The following is a 21,327-nucleotide window of genomic DNA, read 5'->3' as shown; positions in this document are numbered from 1 at the left end:
CTGCCTGGAAAGGGGAGGGGGGGGAGCTTGGGAATGACTCACCCACATTCCATAAACAATGGGATGGGCTTTTCCTGCCTTTCCCATGGGAATTGTGGGATGGGAGGGGGGGGAATGAGGAGGAGGGAACATCTCCCAACCCTCCCTGAGCTGGATCCCAGAATCCAGGTGTGCTGAACCCTTGGAAAAAGCCTGGAATGCCGGGGAGGGGGGGTGGGAAAAAAATCCCGGAGTGCCAAAAAAGGCAGGAGCAGCAATTCCAGACTCCTGGAAAACCACAAACCCTCCCTCCCCGTCCTTTTCCCGAGGAATTTCAGGGAAAAAAGGGATGCAAAAAAATCCCAGACTGCCAAAAGAGTGGGAGCAGCAATTCCAGAATCCTGGAAAGCCACAAAGCCTCCTTCCCTGCCCTTTTGCCAAGGAATTTCAGGCAAAAAAGGGGATGGAAAAAAAACCCCAGACTGCCAAAACAATTCCAGACTCCTGGAAAACTCCCCCCAAAAAAACTCCCACCAAAACTTCTCCCCCTGAGGGTGTTCCCTGCCCTTTTCCCAAGGAATTTCAGGCAAAATGGGGGATGGAAAAAATATCCCAGACTGCCAAAACAATTCCAGACTCCTGGAAAACCACAAACCCTCCTTCCCCATCCTTTTCCTGAGGAATTTCAGGCAAAAAGGGGATGGAAAAAAAATCCCAGACTGCCAAAAATCTGGGAGCAGCAATTCCAGAATCCTGGAAAACCACAAACCCTCCTTCCCACAACACCAGGGGGACACCAGAAATCCCCCCTCGATGGTGTTCCCTGTCCTTTTCCCAAGGAATTTCAGGGAAAAAGGGGATGGAAAAAAATCCCAGACTGCCAAAACAATTCCAGAATCCTGGAAAAACAAAAACCCTCCCCACTCAGGGTGTTCCCTGTTGTTTTTCCAAGGAATTTCAGGGAAAAAGGGGATGGAAAAAAAATCCCAGAGTGCCAAAAGAGCGGGAGCAGCAATTCCAGAATCCTGGAAAACCACCAACCCTCCCCGCTGAGGGTATTCCCTGCCCTTTTCCCAAGGAATTTCAGGGAAAAAAGGGGATGGAAAAAAAATCCCAGACTGCCAAAACAATTCCAGAATCCTGGAAAACCACAAACCATCCCCATGAGGGTTTTCCCCGTCCTTTTCCCAAGGAATTTCAGGAAAAAATGGATGCAAAAAAATCCCAGACTGCCAAAAATCCAGGAGCAGCAATTCCAGAATCCTGGAAAACCACAAACCCTCCTTCTCCATCCTTTTCCTGAGGAATTTCAGGGAATAAGGGGATGGAAAAAAAATCCCAGACTGCCAAAAGAGCGGGATCAGCAATTCCAGAATCCTGGAAAACCACCAAACCCTCCCCATGATGGTTTTCCTCGTCCTTTTCCCAGGGAATTTCAGGCAAAAAGGGGGATGGAAAAAAAATCCCAGACCACCAAAAATCCAGGAGCAGCAATTCCAGAATCCTGGAAAATCACAAACCCTCCTTCCCCGTCCTTTTCCTGAGGAATTTCAGGGAAAAGGGGGGGATGCCAGAAAAAACCCCCAGACCGCCAAAACAATTCCAGAATCCTGGAAAATTCCCCCAAAAAAACTCCCACCAAAACTCCTCCCCATGAGGGTGTTCCCTGCTCTTTTCCCAAGGAATTTCAGGCAAAAAGGGGATGGAAAAAAAAATCCTCAGACTGCCAAAACAATTCCAGACTCCTGGAAAGCCACAAACTCTCCCATGATGGTCTCCTCGTCCTTTTCCTGAGGAATTTCAGGGAAAAATGGATACAAAAAAATCCCAGACTGCCAAAAAAGCAGGAGCAGCAATTCCAGAATCCTGGAAAACCACAAAACCCTCCCCACTGAGGGTGTTCCCTGTCTTTTTTCCAGGGAATTTCAGGGAAAAAGGGGGATGGAAAAAAAAATCCCAGACTGCCAAAAATCCAGGACCAGCAATTCCAGACTCTTGGAAAACCACAAACCCTCCTTCCCTGTCCTTTTCCTGAGGAATTTCAGGCAAAAAAGGGGATGCCAAAAAAACCCCCAGACCGCCAAAACAATTCCAGACTCCTGGAAAACCACAAACCCTCCTTCCCTGCCCTTTTCCCAAGGAATTTCAGGAAAAAATGGATGCAAAAAAAATCCCAGACTGCCAAAAATCCGGGAGTAGCAAGTCCAGAATCCTGGAAAGCCCCCAACGCTCGTCCCCCGCCCTTTTCCCGATGAATTCCTGGTTGGATGGGTTGGGATTTGGAGCTCACGGAGTTGGTGCCGAGGATCTGCAGGTTGGGCTTGTCGGACTCGAGCAGCTTGGCCACCATCTTGAGGAAGCTCTCCACGAACAGGTTGATGCTCTGGCAGTGGCAGGCCATCAGCAGCTGGTCCAGCGCCTCCATGGCGATGCACACGTGCCTGGGGATCCGGGAAAACCCCAAAAAAAAACCGGGATAAGGGGATGGGAACGTCGGGATGAGCCGCGCCCGGAACCCGGGAAAAAAACCGGGGAGGGAAATTGGGGGATTTTTGATCTGAGGGAGGTTCCAAAGGGAGGGAGGGAGGTTTTCCAGGGGGAATTGGGGAATTTGGGAGCGGCAGGGATGGATGGGGGGGTTATCCAGGGGGAAAGAGGGATCAGGGGGATGTTTTTCCAGCCCCACAAAGGGGATGGGAAGGTTGGTTTATTCCCAGTTTATTCCCCGGTCCTGGATCCTTGGGAGTTGGATGCCCCTGGAGCAGCCTGGGATGGTGGGAGGTGGCCCTGGAACATGGAATGGGATGGGATTTGAGGGAGCTTCCCACTCCAAATTCTTCTGGGATCCTGGGATTCCCGGCTTATCCAGGGAAAAAGAGGGATAAGGGGAATGTTTTTCCAGCCCCACAAAGGGGGTGGGAAGGTTGGGTTTATTCCCAGTTTATCCCCTGGTCCTGGAGCCCTGGGAAGCAGCCTGGGATGGTGGGAAGTCCCTGAACAGTGGAATGGGATGGGATTTGAGGGAGCTTCCCACTCCAAATTCTTCCAGGATCCTGGGATTCCCAGTTTATCCAGGGGAAAAAGTGGGATTGGGGGGATGTTTTTCCAGCCCCAAAAGGAAGGGGATAGGAAGGTTGGGTTTATTCCCAGTTTATTCCCTGGTCCTGGATCCTTGGGAGTTGGATGCCCCTGGAGCAGCCTGGGATGGTGGGAAGTCCCTGCCTGTGGAATGGGATGGGATTTGAGGGAGCCTCCCACTCCAAATTCTTCTGGGATCCTGGGATTCCTGGCTTGTCCAGGAGAAAAGAGGGATCAGGGGGATGTTTTTCCAGCCCCAAAAAGGTGGGAAGGTTGGTTTATTCCCAGTTTATTCCCTGGTCCTGGAGCCCTGGGAAGCAGCCTGGGATGGTGGGAAGTCCCTGCCTGTGGAATAGGATGGGATTTGAGGGAGCTTCCCACTCCAAATTCTTCTGGGATCCCGGGATTCCCAGTTTATCCAGGGGAAAAGAGGGATTGGGGGGATGTTTTTCCAGCCCCACAAAGGGTGGGAAGGTTGGTTTATTCCCAGTTTATTCCCTGGTCCTGGATCCTTGGGAGTTGGATGCCCCTGGAGCAGCCTGGGATGGTGGGAGGTGGGAGGAACATGGAATGGGATGGGATTTGAGGGAGCTTCCCACTCCAAATTCTTCCGGGATCCCGGGATTCCCGGCTTATCCAGGGGAAAAGAGGGATTGGGGGGATGTTTTTCCAGCCCCAATAGGGGATAGGAAGGTTGGTTTATTCCCAGTTTATTCCCTGGTCCTGGATCCTTGGGAGTTGGATGCCCCTGGAGCAGCCTGGGATGGTGGGAGGAACATGGAATGGGATGGGATTTGAGGGAGCTTCCCACTCCAAATTCTTCTGGGATCCCGGGATTCCCAGCTTATCCAGGGGAAAAGAGGGATCAGGGGGGATGTTTTTCCAGCCCCACAAAGGGTGGGAAGGTTGGTTTATTCCCAGTTTGTGCCCCAGTCCTGGATTACTGGGATCCCATCCCCATTCCCACTGGCATTCCCATCCCCATTCCCTTCCCCATCCCCATTCCCACCCCTATCCCTCCCCATTCCCATCCCCATTCCCATCCCATTCCCACCCCCATTCCCATCCCCATCCCCATTACCATCCCACCCCATTCCCATTCCCACCCCATTCCCATTCCCATTCCCATCCCCATTCCATTCCTGCCATTCCCACCCCATTCCCATTCCTCCCATCCCCATCCGCTCCCATTCCCATCCCCATTCCCATCCCATCCCATTCCCATTCCCACCCCATTCCCATTCCCATCCCATTCCCATTCCCACTCCCATTCCCATCCCCATTCCCACCCCATTCCCATTCCCACTCCCATCCCCATCCCGCTCCCATTCCCATCCCCATCCCCATCCCCATTCCGCTGATCTCGACCCGTATTGGTGCCTGCCAATGTTGCGGATGAGCCTCTCCCATTCCCATCCCATCCCCATCCCATCCCCATCCCCATCCCATCCCCATCCCCATTCCCGCTGATCCCGACCCGTATCGGTGCCTGCCCACATCCCGGATGAGCCGTTCCCATCCCATTCCCACCCCATTCCCTGTTCCCATCCCCGTTCCTGATCCCAACCCATATCGGTGCCTGCTGATGTCGCGGATGAGCCGTTCCCATCCCATTCCCATCCCCATCCCATTCCCACCCCATTCCCTGTTCCCATTCCCGCTGATCCCGACCCGTATCGGTGCCTGCCCACGTCCCGGATGAGCCGTTCCCATCCCATTCCCATTCCCATCCCATCCCCATTCCCGCTGATCCCGACCCGTATCGGTGCCTGCCCACATCCCGGATGAGCCATTCCAATTCCCATCCCCATCCCATTCCCACCCCATTCCTGATCCCAATCCTGACCCGTATCGGTGCCTGCCGACGTCTCAGATGAGCAGCTCCCATCCCATTCCCATTCCCACCCCATTCCCTGTTCCCATCCCCATTCCCATTCCCGATCCCGACCCGTATCGGTGCCTGCCGGCATCCCGGATGAGCCATTCCCATTCCCACCCCCATTCCCGATCCATTTCCCAATCCACGACCCGTATCGGTGCTCTGCCCACATCCGGATGAGCCATTCCCATCCCCATCCCATCCCCATCCCCACCCCATTCCCACCCCATTCCCATTCCCATTCCCAATCCCGACCCGTATCGGTGCCTGCCCCCATCCCAGATGAGCCGTTCCCACCCCCATTCCCATTCCCATTCCCGGATCCGACCCGTATCAGTGCCTGCCCCCATTCCATTCCCATTCCCACCCCCATTCCCATTCCCTCTGATCCCAACCCGTATTGGTGCCTGCCCCCATCCCAGATGAGCTGTTCCCACCCCCATTCCCATTCCATTCCCAATCCCGATCCCGACCCGTATCGGTGCCTGCCCATGTCCCGGATGAGCCGCTCCCATCCCCATTCCCACCCTATTCCCGTTCCCATTCCCGCTGATCCCAACCCGTATCGGTGCCTGCCCACATCGCGGATGAGCCGCTCCCATTCCCATTCCCATTTCCGGGGATCCCGACCCGTATCGGTGCCTGCCCACGTCCCGGATGAGCCACTCCCATTCCCATCCCATCCCCATTCCCATCCCATTCCCATTCCCGTTGATCCCGACCCGTATCGGTGCCTGCCCACGTCCCGGATGAGCCATTCCCATTCCCACCCCATTCCCTATCCCGATCCCAACCCGTATCGGTGCCTGCCCACGTCCCGGATGAGCCTCTCGGACAGGTAGGCCCCGATCCTGTCGAGCTTCTCGGGGGCAGAGAGGGCGTAGAAGGTCAACTTCTCCATGTTGGTTTTCACCAGCCCATCCTGCGGGAGCATTCCCGGGAATCCCACACCCGGATCACACCCCCAATCCACACCCCCAATCCAGACCCCAATCCAGACCCCAATCCACCCAATCCACCCCCAATCCAGACCCCAATCCACACCCCCAATCCAGACCCCCAATCCAGACCCCCAATCCACACCCCCAATCCACACCCCCAATCCAGACCAATCCACACCCCAATCCAGACCCCAACCCACCCCCAACCCACCCCCAATCAGACCCCAATCCAGACAATCCACACCCCAATCCACCCCAATCCACCCCCAATCCACCCCCAATCAGACCCCAATCCACCCCAATCCACCCCCAATCCACCCCAATCAGACCGATCCACCCCCCAATCCACCCCCAATCAGACCCCAGACCCACACCCCAACCCACACCCCCAACCCACCCCCAACCCACCCCCAATCCAGACCCCAATCAGAGCCCCAATCAGACCCCAATCAGACCCCAATCCACACCCAATCCAGACCCCAATCCACCCCCAATCCACACCCCAGTCAGACAGATCACCCAATCCACCCCCAATCCACCCCCAACCCCACCCCCAATCCAGACCCCAATCCACACCCCCAATCCAGACCCCAATCCACACCCCAATCCACCCCCAATCCACACCCCAATCCACACCCCCAACCCACACCCCAATCCACACCCCAATCCACACCCCAATCCACCCCCAATCCACCCCAATCCACACCCCCAATCCACACCCCCAATCCAGACCCCCAATCCACACCCCCAATCCAGACCCCCAGGCCCAGCATTCCCGGATCCGCAGGGATTGGGGTGTGGATCGGGGCGGAAAGGGGGGGGGTGGATGGATCTCCAGGGATCCTCCCAAAATCCAGCCATCCGTCCCAAAATCCAGCCATCCATCCCAAAATTCCTCCATCCATCCCAAATCCAGCCAGTCATCCCCAAAATTCCCCCATCCATCCCAAAATCCAGCCAGTCAGCCATCCCTAAATCCACCCATCCCTAAATCCACCCATCCATGCCAAATCCATCCATCCATCCCAAAATCCATTCATCCATCCCATAATCCAGCCATCCCAAAATCCAGCCATTCATCCCAAATCCAGCCATCCTTCCCAAAATTCAGCCATCCCAAATCCAGCCATCCATCCCAAAATCCAGCCAGCCATCCCAAATCCAGCCATCCCAAAATCCATCCATCCCAAATCCAGCCATCCATTCCAAAATCCATTCCTCCCTTCATCCCAAATCCAGCCATCCCAAATCCATCCATCCCAAATCCATCCATCCCAAAATCCATCCATTCATTCCAAATTCATCCCAAATCCAGCCAAACATCCCAAATCCAGCCATCCCAAATCCAGCCATTCATTCATCCATCCATCCCCAAATCCATCCATCCATCCCAAAATCCATCCATCCCAAAATCCATCCATCCCAAATCCAGCCATCCATCCATCATCTATCCCAAAATCCATCCCAAAATCCATCTCAAATGCATCCCAAAATCCATCCCAAATCCATCCATCCATCCCAAATCCATCCCAAATCCCTCCATCCCAAATCCCTCCATCCCAAATCCAGCCATCCCAAAATCCATCCCCAATCCCTCCACCCATCCCCAAATCCACCCCAAATCCCTCCCTCCCACCCTTCCAGCCCGGCCAATCCCTGGAAAAGCCTCCCCCAGCCGCATTCCCAGACCCCTCCCGGGATCAGCATTCCCAGGATCCCTTGGGGAGGAGCTGGAAAAGCTGGAAAAGCCCTTCCCACACCCCTGGAAGCCGCAGGAATTCCGGGATGAGCCTCCCTGACCTCGGGATCCTCCGGGAAAATGTTGTCAACCAGGCGCTTGTAGCGAGGCCGGAGAGCTCCACAACAGCCACAAACACCTGGAAAACAGGGAGAGAATTCCATGGGAATGACCCCCAACAACAGCCACAAACCCCTGGAAAACAGGGAGAGAATTCCATGGGAATGACCCCCAACAACAGCCACAAACACCTGGAAAACAGGGAGAGAATTCCATGGGAATGGCACCCACACAGCCTGGAAAACAGGGAGAGAATTCCATGGGAATGACGCCACACACAGCCCTGGAAAACAGGGAGAGAATTCCATGGGAATGACATCCAACAACACCCTCACAACAGCCACAAACCCCTGGAAAACAGGGAGAGAATTCCATGGGAATGACATCCCACACACCCCTGGAAAACAGGGAGAGAATTCCCATGGGAATGACATCCCACAACATCCACATAACAGCCACAAACACCTGGAAAACAGGGAGAGAATTCCCATGGGAATGACATCCCACAGCAGCCACAAACACCTGGAAAACAGGGAGAGAATTCCATGGGAATGACCCCCACAGCAGCCACAAACACCTGGAAAACAGGGAGAGAATTCCATGGGAATGACATCCCACACAGCCTGGAAAACAGGGAGAGAATTCCATGGGAATGACCCCCAACAACAGCCACAAACACCTGGAAAACAGGGAGAGAATTCCATGGGAATGGCATCCACAAATTCCTGGAAAACAGGGAAAGAATTCCCATGGGAATGACCCCACACAGCATCCACAAACACCTGGAAAACAGGGAGAGAATTCCATGGGAATGACATCCCACAGCATCCACAAACACCTGGAAAACAGGGAGAGAATTCCATGGGAATGACCCCCCACAACAGCCACACACCCCTGGAAAACAGGGAGAGAATTCCCATGGGAATGGCACCCCACAACATCCACAAACTCCTGGAAAACAGGGAAAGAATTCCCATGGGAATGACACCCACACACCCCTGGAAAACAGGGAGAGAATTCCATGGGAATGACACCCCCAGAGCAGCCACAAACACCTGGAAAACAGGGAGAGAATTCCCATGGGAATGACCCCCCACAACAGCCACAAACACCTGGAAAACAGGGAAAGAATTCCATGGGAATGACCCCCAACAACAGCCACAAACACCTGGAAAACAGGGAGAGAATTCCATGGGAATGGCACCCCACAACAGCCACACACCCCTGGAAAACAGGGAGAGAATTCCCATGGGAATGACATCCACACAACATCCACACACGCCTGGAAAACAGGGAGAGAATTCCATGGGAATGACATCCCACAGCATCCACAAACACCTGGAAAACAGGGAGAGAATTCCATGGGAATGACACCCACACACACCTGGAAAACAGGGAGAGAATTCCATGGGAATGACACCCACACACCCCTGGAAAACAGGGAGAGAATTCCCATGGGAATGACCCCCCACAACAGCCACACAGCCCTGGAAAACAGGGAGAGAATTCCATGGGAATGACACCCCACACACAAACCCTGGAAAACAGGGAGAGAATTCCCTTTGGGAATGACAGCCAGGGGAAAAAACAGGGAAAGAATTCCAGTCAGGAATCACAGCCTGGGATAACAGGGAGGGAAAGGCAGCCCTGGATCCCTGGGAAGGGAAAAGGGGAGGATATCCCAGAGTTTTCCAGGCAAGAAATCAAGGAAGGAAAGAGGGAGGCAGGAAAAGCAGGGGGTGTGGTGGGAAATCCTTGTATTCCCAGGGAAAAGGGGAAGATATCCCAGAGTTTTCCAGGGGGGAAAAGGGGGAGAAAAAAGGGGAGAAAAAAGGGGAGAAAAACAGGGGGAGAAAAGAAGGGAAAGGGGGGAAAAGGGGAATAAAGAGGTGGAAAAGAGAGAAAGGGGGAAAAAGAGGGGGAAAGGAATAAAGAGGTGGAAAAAGAGGAGGGAGGAAAAAGAAGGAAAAGGGGGAAAAGGAGAAAAAGGAAAAAGGGGGGAAAAGGGAGGGAAAAGGGGGGAAAAGGGGAAAGAGGAGGGAAAAAGGGGAAAAAGGAGGGAAGAAGGGAAAAAGGGAGGAAAAGGGAGGAAAAGGAAAGAAGGGGAAAAAGGGAAAAAGGGGGGGAAAAAAGAGGAAAAAGAGGGAAAAAGGGAGGAAAAGAGGGAGGAAAAGGGGAGGAGGAAAGGGGAGGAAAGAGGGGAGGAAAAGGGGGAAAAGGCAAAAAGGGGGGGAAAAAGGGAGAGCAGAGGGGGAAAAGGGGGGAAGGGGGGAAGGGAGGAAAAAAAGGGGGAGAAAAAAAGGGGAGGAAAAAGGGGGAGGAAAAAAGGGGGAGGAAAAAGAGGGAGAAAAGGGGAGAGAAAAAGGGGAGGAAAAAAAAAGAGGGAGGAAAAAAAGGGGGGAGGAAAAAAAGGGGGAGGAAAAAAGGGAGGAAAAAAGGGGAGGAAAAAAAGGGGGAGGAAAAAAAGGGGAGAGGAAAAAAAAGGGGGAGGAAAAAAAAGGGGGGAGGAAAAAAGGGGGAGGAAAAAGGGGGGGGGAAAGGGAAGGAAAGGGGGGGAAAAAAGGAAGGGAAAGGGCTTTATTTTTCCCTGGTTTATTTTTCCCTGCTTTATTCCTCTCTTCCCAAGGGATTGACACAGATCCAAGCCTGGATCCCCCCAAACATTCCCAGCACTGATTCCAGGGACAGAAACATCCATAAATCCTCAAAATCCAGACTAAAACCCCCATGGAATTCATGGAAAAGAGGGAGATTTTTCCCTGGTTTTATTTTTCCCTGGTTTATTTTTCCTGGTTTTCCTTCTCCCCCTTTTCCAAGGGATTGACACAGATCCAGGTCTGGATCCCCCCAGACATTCCCAGCACTGATTCCAGGAATAAAAACATCCAGAAATCCTTAAAATCCAGACTAAAAACCTCATGGAATTCATGGAAAAGAGGGAGATTTTTCCCTGCATTTATTTTTCCTTGGTTTATTTCCCTCTTTTCCAAGGGATTGACACAGATCCAAGCCTGGCCTGGAATCACCTCAGGCATTCCCAGCACTGATTCCAGGAATAAAAACATCCACAAATCCTTAAAATCCAGACTAAAAACCTCGTGGAATTCATGGAAAAGAGGGAGATTTTTCCCTGCTTTATTTTTCCATGTTTTCATTCTCCCCTTTCCAAGGGATTGACACAGATCCAAGCCTGGATCCCCCCAAACATTCCCAGCACTGATTCCAGGGATGGAAACATCCATAAATCCTTAAAATCCAGGCTAAATCCATGGAAAACAGAAAGATTCTTCCCTGGTTTTATTTTTCCTTGCTTGATTTTTCCTTGTTTTTTCCCCCTTTTCCAAGGGATTGACACAGATCCAAGCCTGGACCCCCCCAAACATTCCCAGCACTGATTCCAGGGACAGAAACATCCAAGAAATCCATAAATCCTTAAAATCCAGGCTAAAAACCTCGTGGAATTCATGGAAAAGAGGGAGATTTTTCCCTCATTTATTTTTCCTTGGTTTATTTCCCCCTTTCCCAAGGGATTGACACTGATCCAAGCCTGGATCCCCCCAGACATTCCCAGCACTGATTCCAGGGATGGAAACATCCATAAATCCTTAAAATCCAGACTAAAACCCCCACGGAATTCATGGAAAAGAGGGAGATTTTTCCCTGGTTTATTTTTCCCTGGTTTCTTTCTCCCCTTTCCAAAGTAGATCCAAGACACAGATCCAAGCCTGGATCCCCCCCGACATTCCCAGCACTGATTCCCGGCAGAACAACCCCCACTTCCTACACGATATCCCGGCATTCCCCCTTCCCAACACCCCATTCCATCCCCCTCCCCTTTCCCTCCTCGCTCCCAAAATTCCCTCATCCCACCGCAATTCCCAACCCCCTCTCCTCCCCCCTTTTCCCATCAATCCCGGCACGGGGGAAAAATAAAATTAAAAAAGAAACACCGGGAAAAATAAAAAATACCGGGAAAAAATTAAAAATATCGGGGAAAAAAATCGGGAAAAAAATAAAAATATCGGGGAAAAAATAAAAATATCGGGGAAAAATATAAAAATATCGGGAAAAAAATAAAAATATCGGGAAAAAACAGAGATTGCCGTCGGGACGTGCGGTACCTGCTGCAGGCACGGGCAGCATTTCCCAGGATCCCCGGGCGGATCCCAGGGCGGATCCCGCGCAGCGCCCGGGCCGTCAGGGCCATGGCGATCCCGAGGGATCGGGAATGCGCATCCCGCTTTTTCCCGCCGCCATCGCTGAGTCATCCCATGGATAACGGGATGGTGGGAATGTGGGAAGGTGGGAATGTGCGGAATGTGCTCCCGGGGTTTTTTTGGAAGCGGGAAGAGCCCCCCCCCCCGGTCAGGTCGGTTTTTAGGGAGGGTTGGAGCGGATCCCAAAAAAAATATGGAAATAAAGCGGGCAGGGATGAGAGGGATACGCGGGAAAAGCGGGAATTCTGAAAGGATGGAGATGGAGGGGGGGAAAGGAGAGCCCCGAGGCGATGCCTGAGGATGGGGGGGATGGCGGGGATGGACGGGAATCCCGGGATGGCTCCGCTGGGAAGGGAGCTCAGGGATGAGCCCGGTCCGATCCCGGCACCTCCCGCTGTCCCAGGGGATCCAACCCGGCCTGGGACACTCCAGGGATCCAGGGGCAGCCACAGCTTCCCTGGGAATTCCAGCCCAGCCGGGAATCCCTTCCCAATCTCCCCCCAATCTCCCCTTTCCCAGTGGGAAGCCATTCCCTGTGTCCTGCCATTCCAGGCCCTGATCCCAAACCCCTCTCCAGCTCTCCTGGAGCCCCTGCAGGCTCTGGGAGGGGCTCCCAGCTCTCCCTGGATCCTTCCCTGCTCCAGCCTGGCCATTCCCAGCTCTCCCAGCCTGGATCCAGAGCCTGACATTGGATCCATGCCCAGCCCAACTCCTCTCTGGGAAGGAGTTCCGGGAACAAGGGGGGGTTCCCTGGGAATCTCGGCACTCAGGGAAGGGTCTCCCTTCCCCTTCCCTGCCTTTTCCATCCCCACATTCCATAAAAACCCCTCTGAGTGGATCCTAAGTGTCCTTTATCCTGGAATGGGTTGGGTGGGAAGGGATTTTCAGGATCATCCCATTCCATGTTCAGGGACAATTCCCGCTATCCCAGGGGATCCAACCCGGCCTGGGACACTGCAGGGATCCAGGGGCAGCCACAGCTTCCCTGGGAATTCCATCCTAGCCGGGAATTCCCTTCCCAATGTCCCCTCTGTCCGTGGGAAGCCATTCCCTGCATCCCTGGGTTTTTTTGGGATCAGGAATGGCCCCCAGGCCCTGGCCCAGCCGGCAGAACCGACGGGATTCCAGGCCTGGAATTTCCTTCCCAAGGGCAGGGCAGCTGAGGGCAAAGAAATCCGGATTAAAGGAGCCCAAATCCCTGGGTTAATCCCAAAGATCCCCCGGAGGTCGATCCTGCAAAACCCGGGGTCGGGGTTGTCCCTTCCCAACCCGCTCCAAAGGCGCCTTTCCCGCAGATTCCCAAGGGAAAATCCCGTTTTTTCCTGAGATTCCCAAGGGAAATGCTGTTTTACACTGATATTCCCAAGGAAAATCCTCCCACTTCTCCAGGCACGGGCAGGGAAGGAGGAGCCCCAGCCCTTTGGAAAGGGGGAAAAGAGGAGGAAAAAAGGGAAAAATGGGAGGGAAAAATGGGAGGGAAAGTGGGGAAAAATGTGAGGGAAAGTGGGAAAAATGGGAGGGAAAAAGTGGGGAAAATGGGAGGGAAAAAGTGGGAAAAATGTGAGGGAAAAAGTGGGGAAAATGTGAGGGGAAAAAGGGGGAAAATGTGAGGGGAAATGGAGGGAAAAATGTGAGGGAAAAAGTGGGAAAAATGGGAGGAAAAAGTGGGAAAAATGTGAGGGGAAAAGTGGGGAAAATGGGAGGGAAAAAGTGGGGAAAATGTGAGGGAAAAGTGGGGAAAATGTGAGGGAAAAAGGGGGAAAATGTGAGGGAAAAAGTGGGAAAATGTGAGGGAAAAAGCAGGAAAAATGTGAGGGGAAGTGGAAAAATGTGAAGGAAAAAGTGGGAAAAATGTGAGGGAAAAAGTGGGAAAAATGTGAGGGGAAAAGTGGGGAAAATGTGAGGGAAAAAGTGGGGAAAATGTGAGGGAAAAAGTGGGAAAAATGTGAGGGAAAAAGTGGGGAAAATGTGAGGGGAAATGGAGGGAAAAATGTGAGGGAAATTGGGAAAAATAGGAGGGAAAGCAGGAAAGAAGTGGGGAAAATAGGAGGGAAAGTGGGAAAGAAGTGGGAAAAATAGGAAGGTGGGAAAAATATGAGGGAAAGAGGGAAAACAGTGGGAAAAGTAGGAGGGAAGGCAGGAAAAAATGGGAAAAATATAAGGGAAAGTAGGAAATAAGTGGAGAAATAGGAGGGAAAGAGGGAAAAGAGGGGGAAAAGTAGGAGGGAAGGCAGGAAAAATGGGAAAAATAGGAGGGTAAGTGGGAAAGAAGTGGGAAAAATATGAAGGAAGGTGGGAAAAATAGGAGGGAAAGAAGTGGGAAAGGAAAAAAACTTGGGAAGAGCAGGAGGGTGGGAATTCCTCCTGTGGGAATTAGGGATGGATCCTGTGGGAATTAGGGGTGGATCCTGAGGGAATTAGGGATGGATCCTGTGGGAATTTGGGATGGATCCTGCAGGAATTTGGGATGGATCCTGCAGGAATTAGGGATGGATCCTGAGGGAATTTGGGATGGATCCTGTGGGAATTTGGGATGGATCCTGAGGGAATTAGGGATGGATCCAGTGGGAATTAGGGATGGATCCTGTGGGAATTCCTCCTGAGGGAATTTGGGATGGGGGAGGGATGGATCCTGTGGGAATTCGGGATGGGGGATGGATGGAATTCCTCCTGTGGGAATTAGGGATGGATCCTGTGGGAATTGGGGATGGATCCTGCAGGAAATTAGGGATGGGGAGATGGATCCTGCAGGAAATTTGGAATGGGGGGAGGGGATGGGAATTGCTCCTTTCCTCCTGCAGGAATTAGGGATGGATCCCAGTTTTGGGAATTCGGGATAAGGGGATGGATCCTGAGGGATTAGGGATGGATCCTGAGGGAATTTGGGATGGATCCTGCAGGAATTAGGGATGGATCCAGTGGTAATTCCTCCTGAGGGAATTCGGGATGGGGGGAATGGATCCTGTGGGGATTAGGGATGGATCCTGCAGGAAATTTGGGATGGGGGGGATGGATCCTGGGGGGAATTAGGGATGGATCCTGCAGGAATTAGAGATGGATCCAGCGGGAATTCGGGATGTGGGAATCGCTCCTTTCCTCCTGCAGGAATTCGGGATGGATCCGGTGGGAATTCGGGATGGGGGGGGGGATGGGATGATTCCTCCCACGGGAATTTGGGAATTCGGGATGGATCCGGTGGGAATTCGGGATGGATCCAGTGGGAATTCCTCCTGAGGGAATTAGGGATGGATCCAGTGGGAATTAGGGATGGATCCAGTGGGAATTCGGGATGGATCCAGTGGGAATTCCTCCTGAGGGAATTCGGGATGGATCCAATGGGAATTACAGGGAGGGAGGGGGGGACATGGATGGGAATTCCTCCTGCCGGAATTAGGGATGGATCCAGCGGGAATTCGGGAATTGGGGATGGATGGAAGGGCGGGAAGGAGGCTCCGGGAGCAGGGACTGAAGAGGCACCCCCGGGAGATTCCCAAAAAACTGCCGCGCTTTGTCGGGAATGACGGGGAAGGAGGGGGGAAGGGGGCGGGGCTTTCCCAGCGGCTCCGCCCACGGCTCCCAAAAAAACCGGGATTTGGGAACAAGGTCATTCCCAAAACAAGGGATCCCAAAAACAGGGATCTGGATCCCCCTGGGAATGGGATCGAGGGCCAGAGGGGACATTTCCCACCCTAAAAATGGGATTGATCCCATAAAACAAGGTCAGTCCTAAAAACAGGGATCCCAAAAACAGGGATTGGGGGAATTGTGCCCCTCCCACCCCCACATCCCATAAAACAAGGTCAGTCCCAAACCAGGGATCCCAAAACCAGGGATTTGGATCCCCCTGGGAATGGGATCGAGGGCCAGAGGGGACATTTCCCACCCTAAAAATGGGATTGATCCCATAAAACAAGGTCAGTCCCAAAAACAGGGATCCCAAAAACAGGGATTGGGGGGATTGTGCCCCTCTCATCCTCCCCATCCCATAAAACAAGGTCATCCCAAACCCAGGGATCCCAAAAACAGGGATTTGGATCCCCCTGGGAATGGGATCGAGGGACAGAGGGGACATTTCCCACCCTAAAAATGGGATTGATCCCATAAAACAAGGTCAGTCCCAAAACAGGGATCCCAAAAACAGGGATTGGGGGAATTGTGCCCCTCCCACCCCCTATCCCATAATGGGATTACTGATCCCATAAAACAAGGTCATTCCAAAGCCAGGGATCCCAAAAACAGGGATTTGAGGGAATTGGGCCCCTCCCACCCCCTCATCCCATAATGGGATCACTGATCCCATAAAACAAGGTCATCCCAAACCCAGAGATCCCAAAAACAGGGATTTGGGAAGTGTGGCCTCTCAGGAATGGGATCAAGGGCCAGGGAGAGACTTTATGGGATCGTTCCCGGCAGGAATTGGGGGATGCAACAACTCCATGTAGGGCCAGGGTGACCCCAATCCCAAATGGGGTCATTCCCAGTCATCCCAGTTATTCCCAGTCATGCCAGTCATTCCCAGTCATTCCCAGTCAATGGGGGATGCACAGCCCCATTGAGGGTGACCCCAATCCCAAAGAGGGCTCACCCCATTAATTAGGGGGGGACCCCAAAGAGGGTTCACCCTATTAATGAGGGACAGATCCCAAAGGGGTCTCACCCCGTTAATTAGACCCCCATAGAGGGGTCTCACCCCATTAATTTTGGGATTCCCAGCCCTATAGGGGGGTCTCACCCCATTAATTAGGGGATGCTCAGCCCTATAAACGGACCCCAAAGGGGTCTCACCCCATTAATTAAGGGATGCTCAGCCCTATAAACGGACCCCAAAGGGGTCTCACCCCATTAATTAAGGGATGCTCAGCCCTATAAACGGACCCCAAATGGGGTCTCACCCCATTAATTAAGGGATGCTCAGCCCTATATGGAGACCCCAAAGGGGTCTCACCCCATTAATTAGACCCCAATAGAGGGGTCTCACCCCATTAATTAGGGAGTTCCCAGCCCCACAGAGGGGTCTCACCCCACTAATTATGGGGTTCACATCCCTATAGGGAGGTCCCCCCGCTTAATTATGGGATTCCGCCCTACAGAGGGGTCTGACCCCATTAATTAGGGAGTTCCCAGCTCTATAGGGGGGTCTCACCCCATTAATTAAGGGGTGCCCAGCCCCATAGAGGGGTCTCACCCCATTAATTAGGGGGTTCCCAGCCCTATGGGGGGGGACTCACCCCATTAATCAGGGGGTGCCCAGACCTATAGGGGGGTCTCACCCCATTAATTTTGGGATGCCTGGCCCTATAGGGGGGTCTCACCCCATTAACCTTTGGGATGCTCAGCCCTATAAACGGACCCCAAAGGGGTCTCACCCCATTAATTATGAGGTGCCCAGCCCCAAAGAGGGGTCTCACCCCATTAATTAGGGGGGGACCCCAAAGAGGATTCACCCCATTAATGAGGGCCAGACCCCAAAGGGGTCTCACCCCATTAGTTATGGGATTCCCAGCCCCACAGAGGGGTCTCACCCCATTAATTTTGGGATGCTCAGCCCTATAAACAGACCCCAAAGAGGTCTCACCCCATTAATTAGGGCCAGACCCCAAAGAGCACCCACCCCACTAATTAGGGGGTGCCCAGCCCTATAGGGGGGTCTCACCCCATTAGATTAGGAGGTTCCCAGCCCTATAGGGGATCTCCCCCCCCTTAATTTTGGGATGTTCAGCCCTATAGTGGGGTCTCACCCCATTAATTATGGGGTTCCCAGCCCCATAGGGGGGTCTCACCCCATTAATTAGGGGGTTCCCAGCCCTATAGGGGATCTCCCCCCCTTAATCTTTGGGATGCTCAGCCCTATTGGGGGGGGGTCTCACCCCATTAATTATGGGATGCTCAGCCCTATATGCAGACCCCAAAGGGGTCTCACCCCATTAATTAGGGGGTTCCCAGTCCCGCAGAGGGGTCTCACCCCATTAATTAGGGTGTACCCAGCCCTATAAAGGGGTCTCACCTCATTAATTTTGGGATACCCAGCCCTATAGACAGACCCCAAAGGGGTCTCACCCCATTAATTAGGGGGTTCCCAGCCCTATAGGGGGGGTCTCACCCCATTAATCAACGGGTTCCCAGCCCCACAGAGGGGTCTCACCCCATTAATTAGGGGGTTTTCAGCCCTACAGAGGGGTCTCACCCCATTAACCTTTGGAATGCTCAGCCCTATATGGTGACCCCAAAGGGGTCTCACCCCACTAACTAGGGGGTACCCAGCCCTTTAGGGGGGTCTCACCCCATTAACCTTTGGGATGCTCAGCCCTACAGACAGACCCCAAAGGGGTCTCACCCCATTAATTAGGGGGTTCCCAGCCCCACAGAGGGGTCTCACCCCATTAATTAGGGGGTTCACATCCCTATAGGGAGGTCCCCCCCGCTTAATTTTGGGATTCCCAGCCCTACAGAGGGGTCTCACCCCATTAACCTTTGGGATGCTCAGCCCTATAAACAGACCCCAAAGGGGTCTCACCCCATTAATTAGGGGGTTCTCGGCCCTATAGAGGGGCCTCACCCCACTAATTAAGGGGTTCCCGGCCCTATAGGGGGGGTCTGACCCCATTAATTATGGGATGCCCGGCCCTATAGGGGGGGTCTCACCCCATTAATTATGGGATGCCCGGCCCTATAGGGGGGGTCTCACCCCATTAATTATGGGATGCCCGGCCCTATAGGGGGGGTCTCACCCCATTAATTAGGGGTTCTGAGCCCCATAGAGGGGTCTCACCCCACTAATTATGGGGTTCCCAGCCCTATAGGGGGGGTCTCACCCCCTTAACCTTTGGGATGCTCAGCCCTATATGGAGACCCCAAAGGGGTCTCCCCCCCTTAATTTTGGGATGCCCGACCCTATAGAGGGGTCTCACCCCACTAATTAGGGGATTCCCGGTCCTATAGGGGGGTCTCACCCTATTAATTTTGGGATGCCCGGCCCAATAGACAGACCCCAAAGGGGTCTCACCCCATTATTATGGGATGTTCAGCCCTATATGGAGACCCCAAAGGGGTCTCACCCCATTAATTATGGGATGCTCAGCCCTATATGGAGACCCCAAAGGGGTCTCACCCCATTAGTTAGGGGGTTCCCAGCCCTATAGGGGGGTCTCACCCCACTAATTAGGGGGTTCCCGGTCCTATAGGGGGATCTCACCCCATTAATTAGGGGATGCTCAGCCCTATATGCAGACCCCAAAGGGGTCTCACCCCATTAATTAGGGGGTTCCCAGCCCCACAGAGGGGTCTGACCCCATTAATCCGGGGGTTCCCGGCCCTATAGGGGGGGTCTGACCCCATTAATGATGGGATGTCCGGCACTATAGGGGGGGTCTCACCCCATTAACCTTTGGGATGCTCAGCCCTATAAACGGACCCCAAAGGGGTCTCACCCCATTAATTATGGGATTCCCAGCCCTATAAGGGTCTCACCCCATTAATCCGGGGGTTCCCGGCCCTATAGGGGATCTCCCCCCCCCCTTAATTTTGGGGTGGCCCCGCCCCCCCCTCCGCGCTCGGCCCCGATCCCGATCCCAAATCCCGTTCCCCGATCCCGCTCCCCATCCCAGAATTTCCCGGGCACTCACCGTACATGGCCCCGGCCGCGCTCCCGGCCCTATTCCCGGCCCTATTCCCGGCCCTATTCCCGGCTCGATCCCACCGGGACCGCGGGAAAGGGGCGGGAATTTGGGGAGGGGGGCGGGAATTTGGGGAGGGGGCGGAGCTTCCCGGAGGCCACGCCCCCTCCTTCCATTTTTCTTTCTTTCCTTTTTTTTTCCCCTGGATCCTGAGAATCCCGGGAAAGGATTCCCAGAACCCTCTCGGAGAGGGGTGGGGACGGCCAAGGATTTTTTAGGGTCGCGCGGGGAACGCCCCCGGGGCCCTTAAAGGGGTTGGGGGGTCCCTAAAAGGTGCTGGGGGGTCTTAAATTCGACCCTAAAAGGGGCTGGGGGGTCCCTAAAAGGGACTGGGGAGTCTTAAATTGGACCCTAAAAGGGACTGGGGGCCCCTATAAAGGGTTGGGGGATCTTAAATTCGACCCTAAAAGGGACTGGGAGCCCCTAAAAGGGGTTTGGGTGTTCCTAAAAGGGGTTGGGGGGTCTTAAATTCGACCCCAAAAGGGGTTGGGGGGTCTTAAATTCGACCCTAAAAGGGGCTGGGGGGCCCTAAAAGGGACGGAGGGGTCTTAAATTCGACCCCAAAAGGGGCTGGGGGGCCCTAAAAGGGACTGGGGGGCCTTAAAAGGGACTGGGGGTTCCTAAAAGGGGTTGGGGGGTATTAAATTCGACCCCAAAAGGGACTGGGGGGCCCTAAAAGGGGCTCGGGGTTTCCTAAAAGGAGTTAGGGGGATCTTAAATTCGACCCTAAAAGGAACTGGGGGGCCCTAAAAGGGGCTGAGAGGTATTAAATTTGACCCCAAAAGGGACTGGGGGGCCCTAAAAGGGGCTGGGGGGTCTTAAATTCGACCCCAAAAGGGGCTGGGGGGTCTTAAATTCGACCCTAAAAGGGGCTGGGGGGCCCTAAGAGGAGCTGAGGGGGCTCCAAAAGGGGCTGGGGGGTTCCTAAAAGGGGCTGGGGGATCTTAAATCCGACCCCAAAAGGGACTGGGGGGTCCCTAAAAGGGGTTGGGAGGGGCCTAAAAGGGACGGAGGGTCTTAAATTCGACCTCAAAAGGGGCTGGGAGGTCTTAAATTTGACCCCAAAAGGGGCTGGGGGGCCTTAAAAGGGACTGGGGGGTCCCTAAAAGGGGCTGGGGGGTCTTAAATTCGACCCCAAAAGGGACTGGGGGCCCCTATAAAGGGTTGGGGGTCTTAAATTCGACCCTAAAAGGGACTGGGGGGTCCCTACAAGGGACTGGGGGGGCTTCAAACCAACCCCACATAGTGGTGTGGGGGGGTTATTCCCAGAGTATTCCCAGGGGATTTGTGTGGGATGAGGGATTGGCCACTTCTTCCCTCATCACCATCACACCCCTAATTCCCAATCAAATCCATTTTCCAGCTGTTTTTGGGGGGCTGGGAACACCCAGGAATTCCCAGGATTCCCATCCCTGTCCCCGTGAGTGCCGCTATTCCCATGGAATTGGCCGATCCCTCGGGATGGCTCCTCCCCATCCAGGGAATCCTTGGCCCAATTAACAGCTCTGATGGTTTAATTAAGGCCCCGTTATCCCGAGGGAAGGAGCATTCCCTAATTAATTACACCTTCCACCATTCCCTAATTACACCTTCCACCATTCCCTAATTACACCTCCAGCATTCCCTAATTACACCCTCCAGCATTCCCTAATTACACCTCCAACATTCCCTAATTACACCTCCAACATTCCCTAATTACACCTCCAACATTCCCTAATTACACCTCCAACATTCCCTAATTTCACCTTCCAGCATTCCCTAA

General features: G+C 53.5%; 1 protein-coding gene across 6 annotated transcripts; it reads right to left on the bottom strand.

The window, feature by feature from the left end:
• Positions 1–229: 229 nt before the first annotated feature.
• Positions 230–19,636, bottom strand: LOC126646697 (protein EFR3 homolog B-like). Of its 6 annotated transcripts, XM_050328170.1 has the most exons (6): positions 11,797–12,031; positions 7,865–7,958; positions 7,678–7,754; positions 5,731–5,858; positions 2,025–2,420; positions 230–430 (listed from the first exon to the last, which is right to left on the bottom strand). In XM_050328170.1, exons 1-6 carry the CDS (start codon positions 11,941–11,943, stop codon positions 427–429), a joined length of 846 nt encoding a protein of 281 aa, XP_050184127.1. In that variant the 5' UTR covers positions 11,944–12,031; the 3' UTR covers positions 230–426. The 6 variants fall into 6 exon arrangements, with proteins under 6 accessions (XP_050184127.1, XP_050184128.1, XP_050184132.1 ...); XM_050328171.1 differs by lacking the exon at positions 230–430 and having other exon boundaries at positions 1,862–2,420; positions 7,867–7,958; XM_050328175.1 differs by lacking the exons at positions 230–430; positions 7,865–7,958; positions 11,797–12,031 and adding an exon at positions 19,515–19,636 and having other exon boundaries at positions 1,862–2,420.
• Between the last annotated feature and the right edge of the window lie 1,691 nt (positions 19,637–21,327).

The sequence above is a fragment of the Myiozetetes cayanensis genome, unplaced genomic scaffold (assembly GCF_022539395.1).
Source record: "Myiozetetes cayanensis isolate MyiCay16 unplaced genomic scaffold, myiCay2020 scf374, whole genome shotgun sequence".
NCBI classification, from domain to species: Eukaryota; Metazoa; Chordata; class Aves; order Passeriformes; family Tyrannidae; genus Myiozetetes; species Myiozetetes cayanensis.
This window is presented reverse-complemented; position numbering and strand designations above follow the sequence as displayed.

What these genes read in the sequence shown, in the direction of transcription:
- LOC126646697 (XM_050328170.1), bottom strand. Translation starts at nt 11,943, where the DNA reads ATGACTCAGCGATGGCGGCGGGAAAAAGCGGGATGCGCATTCCCGATC. An exon ending in GCTGCCCGTGCCTGCAGCAG is followed by an intron (nt 7,959 to 11,796) that starts GTACCGCACGTC and finishes CCTGTTTTCCAG; the next exon opens with GGCTGTGTGTGGCGTCATTC. An exon ending in TTTTCCCGGAGGATCCCGAG is followed by an intron (nt 5,859 to 7,677) that starts GTCAGGGAGGCT and finishes ATGCTCCCGCAG; the next exon opens with GATGGGCTGGTGAAAACCAA.